General features: G+C 37.0%; 2 protein-coding genes across 3 annotated transcripts in view; one reads left to right on the top strand and one right to left on the bottom strand.

Moving 5' to 3' along the window:
- ORC3 (origin recognition complex, subunit 3) overlaps positions 1–14,650 on the bottom strand; it is a 65,564-nt gene extending 50,914 nt beyond the window's left edge. Inside the window, exons 1-5 of one of the 2 annotated variants that reach the window (XM_012638226.1) lie at positions 14,600–14,650; positions 11,389–11,443; positions 5,350–5,447; positions 3,787–3,931; positions 382–486 (exon numbers count right to left, since the gene is read on the bottom strand). In XM_012638226.1, coding sequence (XP_012493680.1) covers positions 382–486; positions 3,787–3,931; positions 5,350–5,447; positions 11,389–11,443; positions 14,600–14,623 — 427 coding nt within the window. In that variant the 5' untranslated portion in view covers positions 14,624–14,650. The remainder of the gene's footprint in view (positions 1–381; positions 487–3,786; positions 3,932–5,349; positions 5,448–11,388; positions 11,444–14,599) is intronic. The other variant, XM_012638227.1, reaches the window with a different exon arrangement.
- A 139-nt stretch (positions 14,651–14,789) lies between these two features.
- Positions 14,790–19,153, top strand: part of RARS2 (arginyl-tRNA synthetase 2, mitochondrial) — a 75,949-nt gene continuing 71,585 nt past the window's right edge. Inside the window, exon 1 of the mRNA XM_012638225.1 lies at positions 14,790–14,861. Within this exon, the coding sequence (XP_012493679.1) occupies positions 14,826–14,861 (36 nt within the window). The 5' untranslated portion in view covers positions 14,790–14,825. The remainder of the gene's footprint in view (positions 14,862–19,153) is intronic.

Here is a 19,153-nt window from a genome sequence, read left to right as displayed (position 1 = left end):
CCCATGTAGTCTACTCTCTGTTGAGCTACACCAGAGCTCCCCATCACCCAATTCTTAGCTTCCTGTCCCAAATCTTTCTGCTTATTAAAAGTTTCACTGGACTAAAGAACACATCTTGCAAAAATGCTTGGACTACTACTATCACTGAAGCTGATATGGCAGAAATGGGACCAGGATAAAGAAAGCAAAAGGAGGCAAAGAGTCCTGCAATAGTCAAGATTACTCTGGGAGCCACTAAACCTCACCCTGCCGAAAATGTAGCACTGTGCTTTTCTCACCAACAAAAAGGAATAACGAAAGCTAGAGAGAGAGAGAGAGAGAGAAAAGGATAGAAGAAATCTGTAATATCTCACTAAGGTTATTATGACATTTATGTTTTACCTGGACAATCTTTAGCTTGCAATGAGACTACATATGGTGTGACATTATTCTGAAGGGCCTCTGTTAGACTTCTGAATGTTAAATCATGATCTGTGACGTTCACACCTATGGGATAATACATCAATATAACATGATCATTTTTATTAATAATAATTTAACAGTAACAAAAGATATTTAACACATCAAGCAAATTAGCAAGAACATTTAAAAAACATGATTAATAACAGAAACCAAGAAAATACGCTGCATAAATGAAGACCTGTTCAGTAACAACGGCTATCTACAGGTACACACTACAGTGGTCAGGAAATGTATTTAGTGCAATTCTTCTTTCAAAAAAATTACTGGGGATGTGTAGTTGACCCTTGAAAATATCTTAGGAGTAATTTCATTGCTTTGTCAAATTCATAAAGAGCTATTTAAAATAATCATTTGAGGCCTGGCATAGTGGCTCACAACCTATAATCCTAGCACCGTGGGAGGCCGAGTTGGGAAGATTGCTTGAGGCTACGAGTTCGAGACTAGCCTGAGCAAGAGTAAGACCCCGTCTCTACAAAAAATAGAAAAATTAAGGGCGTGGCGGAGCACGCCTATAGTCCCAGCTACTCGGGTGGCTGAGGCAGGAGGATCGCTTGAGCCCAGGAATTTGAGGTTGCAGTGAGCTATGATGATGCCACTGTACTCTCTAGCCTGGGCAACAGACTGAGACTCTGTTTCAAAAAAAAAAAATCATTCAAAAATAAAGAGTTATGAATTCCAGCCTTACTGTGACCCTGACTTAACAACTGAGGAGAATCCAACAATTAATACTATCAGCAATCATAACACTAGATACAATAGGTAAAGTGGACATTAAGCTGATATTTGAAGGAAGAACCTAAAAAAAATTAAAACTATAGGTCTTTTTGGTGTTTATCGAACCTATTGTTTTCATTTCTGCAAATCAGAGTTTTAGTACACTGCATACAGTCATCAAAGGTGAGTGGAAATTTCCCCACTACTTTAGAAAAAATTCTGTTAACTGCTATCTTCCCTAACATAACAATCTATGATTTCTAAAAAGTCCTTTGGTGCTGAGGCAGATAGCAGCAGGCACCTTCAGGGTGTTTGAGACTTGCTACTGTGAAACTCTCATTGATTGGAAGAAAAAGAAAAGTTACAGAATCATCCATGCCAGCAAGGAGCAACCTTTTTTTTTCAGGAAAGCCAAAATAAAAATATTAGCAGATTATTTTTATAATGGATATATACTTTTTTTTTCAAAGAGATAGGGTCTTGCTCTGTCACCTAGCTACGAGTTCAGTGGCATAATCATAGCTCACTGCAGTCTCAAACACCTGGGCTCAAGCGATCCTCCTGCCTCAGCCTCCTGAATAGCTGAGACTATAGGCACACATCATCACGCCTGGCTAATTTTTCTTAATTTTTTTTAGATTTTTATTTTTCAGAGATGGGGTCTCACAACATTGCCGAGGCTGATCTCGAACTCCTGGGCTGAAGCCATCCTCCCACCCCAGCCTCCTGAGTTGCTGGGATTATAGGCACGAGCTACCCTGGCTGGCAGCATAAAAGCTACCTTTTTGCAAACAGAAAACAAGCCACTGTGTTTAAGCATTCGAGTACAGATTTTTTTTTTGTAGTATCAAAACTATTCCTAGTATGCATATGGTCTGTGATTGTAATAATGCATCCCTGAAAAAATTGGGGAGTTCAGTAAAAGACTGGCTTATCTGGTCTTTCACTGACTGACTTCAAGGGCTATTTAACATTATATTCCTTAAAACAATGGAATTGTCTATTGCAAACAAGATAATCAATAATGTATTTAACTGGAAAAATGTTCTCTTCAGACCAAGATTTTGAAATATGATTTCCATTAGCTTTTTTCCTTTTTGACAGTACGCACGGCAAGCACTGGAATAGTGCTTTCACAGCATATCAAGCCATCCCACTTGATTGTACCAACTCCCCCTCTACCTCCAGTTGCTGCAACCTGGCAGTAGAGAAATAAAGCATCCAACAGTACGAGTAGGCCATCATTGGGCCCCAGTTTCTCGTCCATAAATAAAAGGGGTTTTGAAATTAGATGGCAAGCTACACTGTAAAGTGGGTCCAAAACATTATAAAAATCATTCCCTTGAGTCTTGTGGGTCCCAGAATCAGCAGTATGGGCATCAGCTGGAAGTTTGTTAGAAAAGCAGAATTTCAGGCCCCACCCCAGACCTATTAACAAAAATCTGCATTTTAATACAATCCCTGGAGGTTATCCGTAGGTACATGAAAGTTAAAGAACTATTGTCATGAATATCCGGAATAAGATATGGATAATGAACAGTATTGGAGGCAGTATTAAATAAGAGAATTAATTTCTTACCTCAGAGCCCACTAGTATAACAAATCCTAAACAAATAAATTGAAAGTGAAATGAAAAGCATGTTTGGAACCCAAGTAAATTCAACTTTGTTTTCAAAAGAAATGAAGGAAATTTGCTAATATTCCAAAGAAATTTTTTTCCATTATCCTGGAATCCACGTTTGGCAAAGATGGGATAACAATGATGGATATTAAGTGCCTAAGAAATTTACAACCTGCAATCTCAAAGCAATTTACACATAATTCATCCAAACCCTTTTATAGGCAATTAACATCAATACAATGAAACAATCTAAGTTTGAAAAACTTAGAAGCACAGGAAAATAAAATTAAGGTCACAGAGTAATTCCATTGAACTCACTATATGACAAAAAATGTATTAAAATTGAATAACACACTGGTGGTTTCTTTATCACTAAATACAAATCTCATAAAGTCTCATATCTATGGAAGAGTAAAACAAATATATTTTTCCTCTGACAAAAAGTTGAAGGGAGCACTAGCTGAATCAGTTCCTTTTAATTCACAGATGATCACCTGTAAAGATGTAAAGAACTTGGCCGGGCACGGTGGCTCACGCCAGTAATCCTAGCACTTTGGGAGGCTGAGGCAGGTGGACTGTTTGAGCTCAGGAGTTCGAGACTAGCCTGAGCAAGAGTAAGACCCCGTCTCTACAAAAAATAGAAAAATTAGCCGGGCATGATGGTGTGTGCCTGTAGTCCCAGCTACGCCATACTCAGGTGGCTGAGGCAGGAGAATCGCTTGAGCACAGGAGTTTGAGGTTGCTGTGAGCTAGGATGACGCCACGGCACTCTAGCCCGGGCAACACAGTGAGACTCTGTCTCAAAAAAAAAAAAAGATGTAAAGAACTCTTATTGGTTTTGAAAGTATGAAAAAAAACTATAGTTGGTTTAATTCTGTAAATAAGAGAGAAAACAGGTTTATCAGAAGAGGTGATTTCCCACTATTCTCGACAATAAAAAAACAATTAAAAAAATAAACACATGCACGTATGAACAAACACATACAAACCAAGAACAAGAGCAGCAGTTGGAATTTCTCTGAGTTTTATCTGACAGCCCAAGTCTCCTGAATTCTTCTGGAATCCAGAATGAGACTTTTGCAGAAATTCAATTAAATTGTCAAACAGGTTTTTATTTAATTCTTCTTGTAGTCGCTACAAAGAAAACACAAAACTTTATGAATTATTATTATTAGTAGTAATCTGATGTGTCTTTCCTGGTTTTGGAAAGATTTCATGTAAAATGATTAAAAACTGGATCAAATAAAAAAATGTTTATTCCTAAAATCTCTAGTGATTAGCATTTTGGATTCTCCCATTTAAAAATTCCTCTCATTTATTCATTCAACTAACATTTACTAACCACCTTATGAATGAAAGATAGCTTCTACCCTAAAAGAGTGAAGAAATTAAACAAGAACACTTAAAATGAAGATATACTGTGTAGAGTGCCATAATATAGGAGCCAAGGGTAGGACCACCTAAGTTAAGCTAAGCAGGTGATACATTTGAACCAAGGCATTAGCAGGTAATAGAGGAGGTGACAGGGGTAAAGGAAAGTTAGAAGGAATAAGGAGTGGGGGAGGCAAGGAAGGAAGAAAGCACCAAATATCTAGTCAACCACAGATACAGCTAAGCTCAAAAAACATGAGAAGTGGTAGGAAATGAGGCTGGACAGATAAGCAAAGGTCCAGACCAAGAAAAAATATATATGATGTTAAAGGGTTTGGATTTTATCCGGTGGGGAGAAACATGGAAGGAATGTGAAATAAAGGCATGATTAGATCAGGGTTAAGAAGGGTTAATCTGGCATCAGGGCTGGATAATCCCTGTAACCTGGCATAGGGCTGCATTTGCCTAATGGGAGGACTTTTCTAAATTGGCAATGGTGTCATAAGGGCAATCTGGTGGCAGATTGAAGGGTTTGTTATCAGAGTCAAGCATGCAAGCTAGGAGGATATTACAACAATCCAGGTTAAGAAATAAAGAGGGCCTAAACTGCAATCCACAAATCCAAATACCCTCAAGGATCACATGGAATATATGAATGAGCAAGGCCACTAGGTATAAAGCAATAAAAACTGGTGGGAGGCAGTAACAAACTGGAAAGTGCATAACCCTCCCAAAACAAAACAGAAACTGTAACACTGTGTTGGCCAAACAAAACTAGCCATCGGCTCAAAACGTTGGCACTAGAGCCACCAATTTGCTACAGTGAAGAAATTTTTCAGAGATAGAATATAAAGAACATGGTAACTGGATATGAGGATGAGGGAGTGAAGGAGTTCAGAAATCGTTTATTTCATACTTGTATAACTGAATGGATAATTTAAGAGCACCACCATTTAAAAGCTCCTTGTCTTAACAGCTATCATAAACATGTGCTAGTACCTGGAGCTATGCATAATATTTGAAATAGGAGGGTTTTTTTAGGATACACAGATTATACTTGACCAATATTTCCTGTATTTCATCAGTACTCTTGTAAATTGATAGAAAAGCAGATGGGAAGCAAAACATATGAGATTTATGGTATCAGAGAAATAGGAAATATTATCAAAAAAAGTATTCACCTCAGTTTCAGATTTCATCTGTTGCCACATCAACTGATAAGTTTCAAATCGAAGCTTACTGTCCTCAGACTCATTACTCCCCTTACTAAAATAGTCCCCTAAAAACACAGAAAGAAATTAATCAGTTTCTTTTTTTACATAGTAAAAGTTAGAAACTGTGTGCAAAGTCACACAGTAAGTGATAGAGGTTGAATTTTTTATATACATCAAAAAATATATATATATTTGGGGATAGGTAACATTCAATATCCTTTGAATTTCATTTATATACCTCTCATTTTTAAGATACTAACTGTATCTTCAGGTTGAATTTCTAACAGTTTTTATTTAATGGTTTGAGTTTAATTAATAGTTTTTGGTTTGAGGTATACACATTTAATATTAATATGTTTCCATTATTTGTTCTTATTCTATTACCTTGTATACTTTGCTTAATATATTTGCTTTGAACTCTCCTCTGTTAAATGATTCTTACTGCTACTATCCTTATGTTTTTGTTCCATCGACAGAGATTAGTCCAGTCCGTCACTTATTCTGTCTATATATTTTTATATCCTTTTTGAATGTTTTCTTCAACTGGTTAGCCATTTGCCAAAATACCATTTATTGCAGTGGTTTTCAAACATTTTAAACCATGATCCACATTAAGGAATACGTTTTACATCATAATCCAACACACATACATACAACAAACAAAAACGAAAGTCTCATGAAACAATACTCAGCCTTATCATGGAATAACAAATGTTTTCTTTTCTGTTTTTAAAACAATTATGATGGTCCACTAAATTGATTTCCTAACTCACACATGGATTATGACTTTTGGTTTGAAAAACATTCATTTACTGAATAATTCATCCTTCTCCCACTGACCTGACATGCCCTAATAGTCTAAATACTTACATATACTTTTAACTATTTTTGAACTTTTTTTTTTAATTCAACCTTATTCCTATATCAGCCCTACATATATCTACTGATATTCCTGTATCAGTAGATCCAGGTTTTGTCCCACTGCCACCAAACATTGTTATTCTTTTTCAAAAAACTTTAATCCATTCTTTCAAATTAATTTTGTCACTTCTCAAAAATAACTTCATTGGTATTTTGACTAGTTAAAATCAAATTTGTAGGCTGAGTTGGGGAGAAATATCATCTTTAATATGTCTTAAAAAATTCTCATCCAAAAACATCACAGGTGTCTCTTCCTTTAATATTTTTGATTCCTAATAGTTTTCCACTTTCCTTCATATTTCTTGTTGTTTACTGCTACATATTTCATTGCAACAGCTAAAGTTTTCGTGGTGTTAAATTTCTGTCATTAGTATTTTACCATCAAGTTTTTTTTTTTTTTTACCATCAAGTTTTAATGTTAACTGATAGTTTGGAATAGAAATTCTCTTTCATGTCAAGGAACTTTCTTTTAATCATAGTTGACCCACAGTTTTTATAAAGTATCTTTTTTTTTTTTGAGACAGTCTCACTGTGTCGCCCCGGCTCAAGTGATTCTCCTGCCTCGGCCTCCTGAGTAGCTGAGACTACAAGTGCATGCCACCACGCCTGGCTAATTTTTCTATTTTTTGTAGAGACAGGCTCTCGCTCTTGCTCAGGCTGGTCTCAAACTCCTGGCCTCAAGCAATCCTCCTGCCTCGGCCTCCCAAAGTGCTGGATTACATTCGTGAGCCATTGCGCCTGGCTTGATTTTTAATTTTATCAAAAGCCTTAGATTATATTGAAGTCATCTTATCGTAAAACAGTAGACAAGGTTATAGTTTTAAAATGCAAACAAAAAAATAAGGAGATGCAATATTACTAAGAGATAAGGCAGGACAACAAGATAGCCTTAAATAGAACAAAAATAGTCATTTTACATTGATAATGGGTAAAGTTGTTGTAAAATGTTAAAGTGGCAAATCAAGACATGAATTTTTTAATGTGCTGAATAATGTTGCATCAAAATACATAATGAAAAACCTCTTGACATTGGAAAACAATAGTAGTAGGATACTTTAACCTGTTATCATGACTTCTCCATTATTTATAGATCAGGTAGGTTAAAAAAAAAGCATTGAGAGGAACTGAAGAATGTTAAGCTTTCACTCTTGTCAGGTTTCCTCCTGCCTCAGCTCCTACTCACAGCTCTATACTTCAGTATGAAGATTTCCTACAGTACCAGGGCTGCTGCCAGTCTCTCACTCCCCAGTTCCTGTCCAGCTGTTTTGTTTGTGCAGTCATCCACAGAATACTGAAGAGAAGGAGAGTTAATGGTCTTCTCTTAAACACATGCCAAGTGTCCTGAAGTCAGGACAGATGGTGGGCAAAATGCAAAGCATCTTCCTACTTCTTCAGGCAATCTGTTTCAAGAATTGAAGCCAGTGAAGGCAAGTGCTAAAATCTGGATATGTTTCCTTCATTCCTGTTCCATCTGTCTTATGATCAGGGTCAATTCCTCAAAGATTTTTCTATTATAACATTATCTGTTGGTCTTAGATCCACACAATGAAGGGAAAAAAAAACCTAATGAACCTTTAAACCAAAGTTGAAATTATACAATTATACATATTAGGTTTACTACTAATAATACTAAGACCTATAAACAAATCTCAATAAATTATAGCTAAAATTTAATACAAAAAGTTATAAGCAAAAACTTGCCTCATATTATGAGAGGCAGTATTACGTAATGGTTAGACCACGGGCCCTGGAATCAGGTTGGGTTCAAATCCTAGCTCTACCACTTACCAACATTTTAATTGAGAAAGTTCTATGTCTATATATCCTCATATATTTTAAAGGAGATAATAATACATTCCTCATAGTTTGCTGATGAGATAAAACAAATTAACACATATAAAATGCTTAGAACAGTCTGGCACACAGTTAATGCTCAAAAAAATGTTAGCAATTCTATTAGTTATAATTACAGTGTTGATGATATCAGACGCCACTGCATGCTATGTGTCCCTCATGGATAATGAGGGAACATGTCTTGAATTTTCCCCTAACTATATCTAGTAAGTGTAGCGATGTGTAACATTAAAATTTGTTCATGAGTCAATCACTTAAAAATAAATTATAATGTCGTTATTCTTTGTTCACTATTTTCAAGTCCATCACTTTTGCCTTTCATTTTGGGAAGGAGGAGGGCAAAGAATTAAGAAAGCTTCAAGTGTCTTTAAAAATAAGTCTATAAGGGTATAAAGCTCTAGGTTACTGTATATTCCCCTGTTAATGAGAAATTGGATTCTTATTATAAGTCATACTTTCTACCCTGTTCTCCCCATATTAGACCAGTATTTTATTATTTTATTCTCCTTGAGCACAAGTCTTTTATCTGGCTAGTCTCAGACTGATGGATCAACACTCAAGATCTGCATGATGTGATAATTTAGAGAAATCCTATTCTCCATATTCAAGTTCTCATTTATTTCCTAGTGAAACAATGGTATAGTTCAGTTTTTCTTTTTTTCAATTAAAAACTAGTACATGGGTATACTTAATTCCACATAATAATCTTTCCATTCCAATTAATATTCAAAGTGCTGAATATTGAGTATAAATACTCAATAAGCCTGTGAGGAGCTTTTAAAAAATTCCAACACCTATACCCTATTCCCAGTGATTCTGATTCAATTGGTCAGGGTTAGGATATTGGTACAGGTTGAGCATCCCTAATCCAGAAATCTAAAATCTGAAATCTCCCAAATATGAAACTTCTTGAGGGCTAACATGACACCACCAGTGGAAAATTTCACACCTGACCTCACATGATGGGTTGTAGTCAAAATTTTGTTTTGTGTGCAAAATTATTAAAAATATTGTATAAAATTATCTTGAGGCTATGTGTATAAGGTGTATAAGAAATATAAGTGAATCTTGTGTTTAGACGTGGGTCCCAGTCCCAAGATATCTCATGATGTATATGTAAATATTTTAAAATCTGAAAAAATTCGAAATCAAAAACACTTCTGGTCCTAAGAATTTCAGATAAGGGATAGTAAACCTGTATTTTTTTAAAAGTCCCCCAAGTTGAAACCTGAATAAGGTCAGGGGATTATATCAATGTCAGTTTCTTGGTTGTGATACTGTACTACAGTTATGTAATATATTACCACTGGGGAAAACTGGTGGAAGGGAACATACTATTACATGTAACTATATGTGAATCTACAATTATATCAAAATAAAAAGTTTTTTAAAAGTTCCCCAAGTCTATAGAAGGAATAGGATTGAGGGTAAAAAAAAGGTTCCCCAAGTGATTCTCATGTATGGCTATGATTGAGATCCAATGCAATAAACACTTTCTGACTGACAGTAATATTGTGATTTGTTTGAAGAAGTTTTCTTATTAATATTATAACTCGATCACTAAACAGATATCTGGAGATAAATGAAAAAAGTAGAGACAGTATTTTTTTAATAATTTAATTTTACTGAGGTATAATTTGCAATAAAACATACCTATCTTAACAGTTTGACACAAGTAAACACTCATATAACTAGTCCCTCAATCAAGGCAGAGAAGTTCCCTTTGTCCATTTGCAGTCAATTTCCCTCACTTCATCTCAGGAACCACTGAGGCTTAAGACAATCTCTGCTGTTGTTTTGTCTTTTTAAAACAAATTAATGTCTTTTCTCTCTTACCCACATGGGTGTGTGAGTGTGTATGTGTGTGTGCGTGTATGTGGCTAAGTGATGAAAATCCACTCCCTTAATAATATGTGTGTCTGTATTTAAAACCCACTCCTCTAATAACTTAACAAGTTTGTTTTAGTTGGAATAAAAAGTGATTGAGAAGAATTGTGTGGGACGCCTGTATGTATAAGAGAGGATAGAGGGCACAAACTGGTAGAAAAGGTGTGAAAATTAATAAGCAGAGAATCTGGGTCACTTGCAAATATGTAGCAGATCTGAGAATAGAATGTCTCTGGCTGTTACTTCCCAGCTTTTTCCTTTTCCTCAGGCTACTGAGAGATGGAAGTCTTGGAACACAAACCACAAGGCCAAAGTGGTAACAGTCCATGATAACACAAATTTCTCCACATGGTTTTTTATAATTGTCTCACGAAGTTCTACATGTTAGCTCTTTGAAACATGGAATGAGAATAGGAAGAAATCTTAGTGATAAGTCAATCTAGCCCCTCATTTTACAGATGAGGACATCCAGAGAAAGGTTAAACAGCACGGTCAAGGCCATAAAGCTAGTTAGGGTCAGGACCACACTCCAAATGACTTTAGTTCTAGTCTGGATTATTCCACAACTTTGTGCTCTAGCAGGCAGAATTACCACAAGAGATTGAAGATCTTGGGCTTTTTTTCTCAACATGTATTGGTATGCATGGCACCTACCCCTAACTTAGAATGTGTAATATCTACTTAACACACATATAGTTACTAAGCCTATTACTATATGTTCCATGCAGATGATTTTTTTCTTTAATTTACCTTGTCAAGTTTATTCATAAATTGGAATACCACACCAAATTTAAGCATATTTAAGTCTCCCATAAATACTATATATTTGACTTAGAAATAATTTTTGCACAATTTTCCTTAGAAAATATACACAAATTTGTAGTCTTTTTCTTTTTTAGATTTTCTGTGTAATCAATTATCATTTTATTTCCCTCATTATTAGAAATCCAGATGGCCAATCAGCTTTTATAATTGTTTGGATTACTCAATCAAGGATCAAAATGCTTTTCTAATAGACATTGACTTTCATTTTCATTTCTAAAGCTGTAGATAAAGAAACAATGGCAGGGAAGTCATCAAAAAGACACTCTTCTTTAAATAATGGCAACATATCCTTGGAAGGAAATTTACTTTCCAATTTGTCTTTTGATAGTACATTTGGATTAGAACCCTGAGGTGTACTCTTATCCCTCTGACCAATGCCTTGGAACGTAACTGCTACATCAACACAGCAAATAAGCCAAGATTAGACAAAAAAATTACTAAATTCAATTAGGATTAAGTCTTAAAGTTTAAGACAACATGGGGGGGGATGACTAACAAATTTGATATTAAGCAACTTACCTACTGGCACAGAGATCTTTCTCTTCTTGAAGTCTGGCTTGAAAACAAAGCAGCCCTATGAAAGAAAGACAAAAGGCTTAAAGTTGCCAAGGAGGAGACAAATCTGATTAACCAAGTATTTTATAGATAAGCAGATTTTGTTTAAAAAAAAGGGGAGTGTAGATGTTTCTTTCAAGTTTTAAGAATCACTTCCCTTTGAATTATAGAAGGAAAATTCTAAAACAACAAAGGGACTATCCATTTCTTTCCCCTCCCTCCCATAGGATGTGATCTAAGAGGCAGATAAAGGAAATAAAAACTGATGAAATTTAAACCAGAAAGTTTCCATTATTATAAAATTTAGAGGAATTAATACTATACATTAAGATGAAGATCAAGAAGGTAGAAAATAGGGATGCTCTCCCTACCCCAAAATTATTTAATTATACCCAAGTATCTATAACCTTGACAAGAAATAGACAATTTTGGCTACTGTTTTCACCTTACACCTTTCTTCACCATTCTTCATCTGATAAACTCTTATACATTTATCCATGAAAGTCTGACTCAAAACTTATCTCCTCTGGGAAACCTTCCCTGATTCTCTAGCCAGAAATGCTCCTTTCCCTGAGATGTCATAGTACATAAACATCTTTATTTTGCATTGTTTTAAACCAATTTCATTGTGCATCAGTTATTTATGGGTCTGTCTCCCCAAGGAGATTGTAAGCACCTTCAGAACACAGATTGTATTTTATTTATGATTGTTTCCCCAGTGTTTAGGATAGTGCTAACATATACATTAGGCAATCAGGATATGGAAAGAATAAGTGTTTGCCAAGTAATTTTCCTGGTGGTTTCACATTATTATTTGACTAGTGGTACATAGCCCAAGTTACTGGTACTAGACTATTCTACCGATCCTAAAGTCGTAACACATAGATAGCTTCTTAAAGATTTCTATCTCTATGGAGAATGAAAGAAATATACGCAGGAAAAGTCATCTCAGGATATTGTTAAAGACAGCTGTGCAAATACAAAGTGGCTACTTGGATTACAGTTTCCAAATGAAGAACTGTGCCTTATATTCTTATATATGCTACTAGTGGAACTATGTGACATACACATGAATATTTAGAAAAAGTATGTGGAACCATAAGTTTGTCATTGCCTCCTTTCCACATCCACCTGCAATTCAGAAAAGGAAAAGGAGCTTCAAAGGAGTAAGATACAAGGAATGCCCAGAATGGATTCTAATACTGGTAACAATATGGTTAGCCGCTTTGAACTGATGGTCAAATGATGGTGTTTGACATGAAGGAAGAAGTCTAGGAGAAGGGCCAAAGGCCAGAAAATATCATGAGGAAAGAAAGGAAAAATGTTTAGATAGCTTTAAAAAAATAGCTAGCAGTTCCATGAATTCCTGAAATATTCCTTAAAGGTTCTTATTTATGTAAGGTCCACTTCATAATCATCCCAATACAAGCATTTGTTATAAATGCCAAAAATGCTTTCCTGAAAAAATCTTACTTTCTGGAAGATACACAAAAATAAGAAGTGCTTTTGCAACAAACAGGATTAAGGGATAGACCACTTAAAACCTAAAAACAAAAACAGCACTAATCTTTATAAAAATACTAGTACAGTTAAATCTCTTCCGGCCTTTGCACCTAGCATCAGAGCCAGTCCTTTGTAACCATAAACCCTAAGGCTTGTACTCTCTCCTTGAAATGTACTTTTGGAAAGCATACTTCTCATAGACCATTTTAATCAAAATCAAAAATCAGATCCATTAATCTGCTGTTTTTTTTTTTTTTCTTGAGACAGAGTCTCACTGTGTTGCCTGGGCTAGAGTGCCGTGGTGTCATCCTAGCTCACAGCAACCTCAAATTCCTGGGCTCAAGCGATTCTCCTGCCTCAGCCTCCCGAGTAGCTGGGACTACAGGCATGCGCCACCATGCCCGGCTAATTTTTTCTATATATTTTTAGTTGTCCAATTAATTTCTTTCTAATTTTAGTAGAGACGGAGTCTCGCTCTTGCTCAGGCTGGTTTCGAACTCCTGAGCTCAAACAACCCGTCCGCCTCGTTCTCCCAGAGAGCTAGGATTACAGGCGTGAGCCACCACGCCCGGACTAATCGGCTGTTTTAACACAGGGGAAAATGTCTTTGCAGCGTCTTCACCTTCATTTTCAGCTTCATTAGATAGCTTAACTTCAGGAGCTTCCTGCTACACTTACAATAGAACTAAAAGTTTTACTTTACATGGTCCAGAGCAGCCCCGTCTGATAGAACTTTCTGTAATGATAGAAATGTCCCATATCTGCGCTAATTGGTAGCTATGGCCACATGTGGTGATTGAGCACTTGCAATGTGTCTAGTGAAACTAAGGAATGTTATTAATTATATTTAATCTTACGTAATTTTAATTCAAATTTAACAGCCACATGTGGCTAGCGGCTACCATATTGGACAATGTAGACCAAGGGTTTATTATCTTACCAACTAAACTATGTCTTGCAAATCCTTGCCTTTCCACACTCACATCTGCATTACTTTTTCATTTTCATAACGTTCCCGCTCTTTGTCTACTTTCCGATTACACCGATTTTTCAATTCCTTCAATGTGCCATTTTATTTCTATTTTCTGGGCCAAAGAACATGTCGTTCTCTCTGCCCTCCTCCCCCCAATCCTTTGCCTAACTTCTAGTCATTTTTCAGGTCTCAGTCAAAATGTCGCCTTTTCCAAAAAGCCTTCGCCGACCCCTGGCAATTTGTATTAGGTTTTTCCCACTCCTCTGTTCTCTCACTTACAACTTTTTTCCTTGCTAACACAATTTGTGATCATCAGTTTATGTGTTTAATGTCTCTCTTGAGTACAGAAACTGAGTCTATTTTGTTTATCACTGTATCTCGGTACCTAACGGAGTGCTTGGCGCACAGTACATTTGCATGAGAGGGAAAAAGGAACAGACACCGGGGCTCATCCTGGGGGTATCCCATCTCCACCACCCAGAACTTAAAAATACTCCTAGCCGCACAAGGCAGATCCGCATTCTCGCTCTCTAAGCACAGCTGGCCTCAACTGGACGTGGGGCAAGGACGCCTTAGCTCAGTTTGCCGCTCCCTCCTCTCAAGCCAGGGAGCCGAGGCCTACCTAATCTCCGCTTCATCCCTTCTTCAAAGAGGAATGAGGCAGCTGCAGAGCCCCAGTGTGCTCCCGCCTCAACGTACCTTGGACACCGAGGAGGTGGCCATGGTCCTAGCGTCCCCGCGAATTCCAGATGCACTCGGGATTTCCCGCGCTCCCTCGCGGCAGCAGGGCAGAGGTTAGCGGCGGGACACGCGGGCCCTTGATTGGCTGGCGTCATGCTCCAGGGCGGGCTTCCGGTGCATGGAGGCGGGGCATAAAAGAGGGCGGGGCGGGGGCGGGACTGTGGCGCGCTTCCTAGAGCCAGTCATGGCGTGCGGGTTTCGCAGGTCCATCGCCTGCCAGGTACGGATATCGGAACCGGGAGAAGGAGGGGCCCCGCTGAGCCATGGATCCCAAAGCACTTTCGCCGCTGCGGGCCAGTCCTCAGTCAGAGGGAGAGCGGGTTCCATGGAATTCCGTTTCCTTCCGCCACCTCCTCCCCCTTCTCTGGTGCTGCTAGAGCTCCAGAGGCAAACCTGTGGAGGGTCGGAGTAAACCTTGAAAGGCACTTGTTTCCGTCACTCCTCCCCACCCCACAGTTTGTATGGCTTTACCTGGGTTGAAAGTCATTAGGCCATGATTAGACCCTGTAGAAATTAGTGTTCATTTCACTTAGTGAAGTTGATGATGGATCTGAATTGCCATTCGAAAGGATCTAATTTAAAAGCTGGTATTTCTCTTGCAGTCGTTTTGGCAGCCTATCCTAGAATTATTTTTGGTAACTTCCAAAGATACATGAGATATCTGAGACCCAATTTTTCTTGATTCAGAGTCGTATTTGAACAGCTCTGTAATGAGAAAAGGCATAAAAAATGGTAATACAAACCTGGGATTCGTCAAAAAGAATTTTTAAGACTTCATGGCCACTTGGGGAATTTTGCAAGGAAACTTTCTATTGTGGTCTTGATAAACCATTTCCTTTTTATTAACGTACATATTAATGGACATATTTTACCGGGTATATAATTTAACTTAGCTCATTTTTGTAGTGTTTCTAGACATTTGTGGGGAAATCCCTCTGCCTTGTCTTTATGCTTACAGATGTACTGCCTGCCCTTTCCAATGGTGATTTCGCATGCATCACCAACACGACCTTTAGATAAGACAAAGCTGAGTTTATTGCTTGCTAGGGTAAGGAAGACTACCACCTCAACAGAGCTTTGGTAGTGTCTCAAACTGGGAAAGCCAGGTGAAATTTTATTAATAATTTGAAGCATGGTTTAAGGCCGGTTTTTCAGTAGCAGAGGGTTGGAGGGGCTTGCAGGGGCAGATGGCTGATTAGGATTGGACACTGATCTTGATATAGCAGTTTAAGATTGGTGGAAAGAGCAAGCAAGGAATCTTAAGGCATAAACTCTTGATGCTTTCTATTGACCTGATAGATTTTTCAGAAGGTTCCTATAATGAACAATTCAGTTGTTTTTCTGGGCAGGAGTCTTCTAGAATAGTAAAGTTATGTTAATGAAGACAAAGTAATAATAAAGTCATGTTTATGTAGACAGTAAATTATATTGGGGTTGGTAGTTTTGGACCACAGTATCCAAACTGGGTTTGGGGGTAGATGGTTTCTGCTCTCGGCCCTTAGGTCAAGATAGCGTGCCGTGATGAGAAATATATTGTGTTTAGTTTTGCAAAGATTATATTCTTCCTTGTAAAGAAGGTAAGTTGGAGGAACAGGAACTAACATTTATTGAGTATATATTTGTGGTAGTTACTTTACATTCACATTTAGGCCCCGTGGCAACCTATGATATAAAAGTATTAAATTATTATACAAATGAGCAAATTGATATCAGACTAAATAACCTACCCAAAGCCACAGAGTCAATAAATTGTAGAGTTGGTTTATGAACAGAGATCTAACACCAAATTCAGATCTTTCCTATACACTATGCTGTTTAGTTTGTCAAAGCAAGAAATACAATCTGATCATTAAACAGAATCTAATGGATTTATATGGCCATGTAAATTATGCAGATACATATTTCTCTGAATATGGAGTCATTGAGGAATGATCCAAAACTTGAAGATAAATAAAAACATGTACAACACAGGTTGAACATCCCTAATACAAAAATCTGAAATCCGAAATGCTCCAAAATTTGAAACTTTTTGGGTGCTGACATGACCCTCAAAGGAAATGCTAGTTGGAGCATTTCGGATTTTCACATTAGGGATGCTCAATGGGTGAATATAATGCAAATATTCTAAAATCTGAAATTCAAAAAATTTATGGCCCCAAGCATTTTGGATAAGGGATACTGAACCTGTACTTAGTACTTTTACTAAGTATTGAAGATCCCTTTACTAGTTTAGGAATGAAGGAATGTATTACATGCAATGTCATGTACATTTAGCAAACTTTGATTAATGAGTCTGCAGTTTTCTAAGCACTGTCATCAGGCTCAAAGTTAAAAGGGAATAAATAAATGGTTTCTGCCCTGGAATGGCTCCAGACAGCTTGGGAAACAGATATAAACAGGTTATTACAATGCAGTCTGTAACCACTCCATTAGAAGCATGCACAAGGTGCTAAGGGAACGTAGAGAAGAAAGCTCCTAAGGGTCAGAGAAGGCTTTGTGGAAAAATTGATGTTGAGACTCAGTCTTGAAGTGAGTATGGGTAAGTGTGTCAAGTAAATAGGGTGAGAGTTAGGGGAGGGGTGCAGTATGCTAAAAGGAGCATGTGCATAGACACATCTGGAAAGCATGGTGTGTTAATGGAACCACAATATTTGGGTATGACTGAAATTTAGAGTATGCTTCTGATGCCTTATTTCAGCAGGTCCTATTGAATTTATCTTCAAAATATCTTGAATTCATTCACTCCTTTCCATTGCTGCTGCCCTCCCTTTTTCTATTGCAAACCGAGCTACCATTATCACCTAGTCTTGCCCTCCTTCCAATCCATTCTCCATGTATCAAGAAAAGCGACTTCTAAAATGTAAATCAAATTGTGTCACTAATCTTTTTACATTGCACAGAGTCTCTGCCAGAACTTTAGCTTCTTTCTCCAACCTCAATTCATGCCACGCTATCCTTTCTATAGGGTTCTAACCACAATGTTATTTTCTGTTTTTCTAACATAGCAAGGTCTTTCCATTCCCATTGCATTCTCATTGAATAGATTATTCCCTTTGCTTAAAAGAAATGCATTTTATACCATGACCCTTTATGCAAAAAGAAAGTTTCATAAAACAATACATAGCTCATAATGTGTATATATCCTTTTCTATTCTGAACTACATTTTTCAAAAACTGGTGGTTGAGACTCACGAATTTATTTCTTACTGGCAACCTACAATTTGAAAAATTTGTCCTCCAGTTCTCTATCGCAGTCCCTTGTTTGCTTCTGTCATGACAGTTGTAAGAGTTAGTAATTATTTTATTGTTTTGTCTAGTTTTCATGTATGTTTCCTCTGTAAGCTTCATGAAGACAGAGAACATGTCTTATTCAATGTTATTTCCCCAGCACCGGCAAAGTGCCTGGAACATAGAAGGGATTTAATACATATTTGAAGAATGAGTACCTGATTATCTCTGTTGTGATGTCATATAAAATTTACAGTTTCACTGAATGAGATTATAATTTTAAAGCTATAAGATGACATGGTAATAGTGGGATGGATTAAAGTTCCAGCCCCACGATTTGTGTGACTAACTCTTGGCAAGTTAACTAATCTGTCAGGTGTAAGATGATGGTATTGATTCAAAGTTTACAGGACTGTTGCAAGGATTAATAATGATAATGATGAAGATAATAATAACTGCTATTTATGGGATACTTCACTTATACCATGTAATATTTTGCTTAACTTTACAGGGCTACTGATAAAATCTAATGAGATAATGTTAACAGAAAGTGCTCAGTGTCAAGAACGTGAAGGGTCTGTGATTTTGCTCTTCCATTTAGCCTACCACAGTTCCATGATGGTGGCAGAAAACATAAGACCCTGGAGTGAAAGAAAAGGATTTTGCTATTCATAGCATTAGCAGTAATTGATACCAGAGTATCAACAATTTTTTTTGTCAGTTCCCCAAGCCCCTCTTTTTCCCACAGCACAATGTGAACAGGGTCAGATGATACCTCCATAAGCAGTGTGCCGTGTTACCAGAGAGAAACCCTGAGTCTTTTATGATGAGCAGTAAGGATGCCTGACCTTTGCTGTGGAGTGAGGGAGTATTTCTGTTTTACAAATCTGTTTGTTATACAAATATCCTTGAAAAGATAGTCCAGAACAAGGCAGTTTGTGCCTTGTTTTCAAGACATGCAGAAACGTGAGTCCCATGAAGATTTGTCTCTCAACACTGAGCACAATGGTATGCTATGCTTAGTGGTGTGCATATATGGTATATAATACTTGATATTTTCATCTCATTTAATCTTCTAAATCATACCATGATATTTGTATTATCTTTATTTTATAGAGAAGGACACTGAGATTCAGGAAGATGGAAGAAATAACCTAAGGTCACATAACTGTGAAATCATGGAGTTGAAATACTATTGTACTCCCATAATATGTTGAAATTAAAAAAAAAAAAAAAGGAAATACTAACCCAGCTGTTTGCTTCAAATCCAGAATTCTTTTTATT

The sequence above is a fragment of the Propithecus coquereli genome, unplaced genomic scaffold, assembly GCF_000956105.1.
Source record: "Propithecus coquereli isolate 6110/MARCELLA unplaced genomic scaffold, Pcoq_1.0 Scaffold127, whole genome shotgun sequence".
NCBI classification, from domain to species: domain Eukaryota; kingdom Metazoa; phylum Chordata; class Mammalia; order Primates; family Indriidae; genus Propithecus; species Propithecus coquereli.
This window is presented reverse-complemented; position numbering and strand designations above follow the sequence as displayed.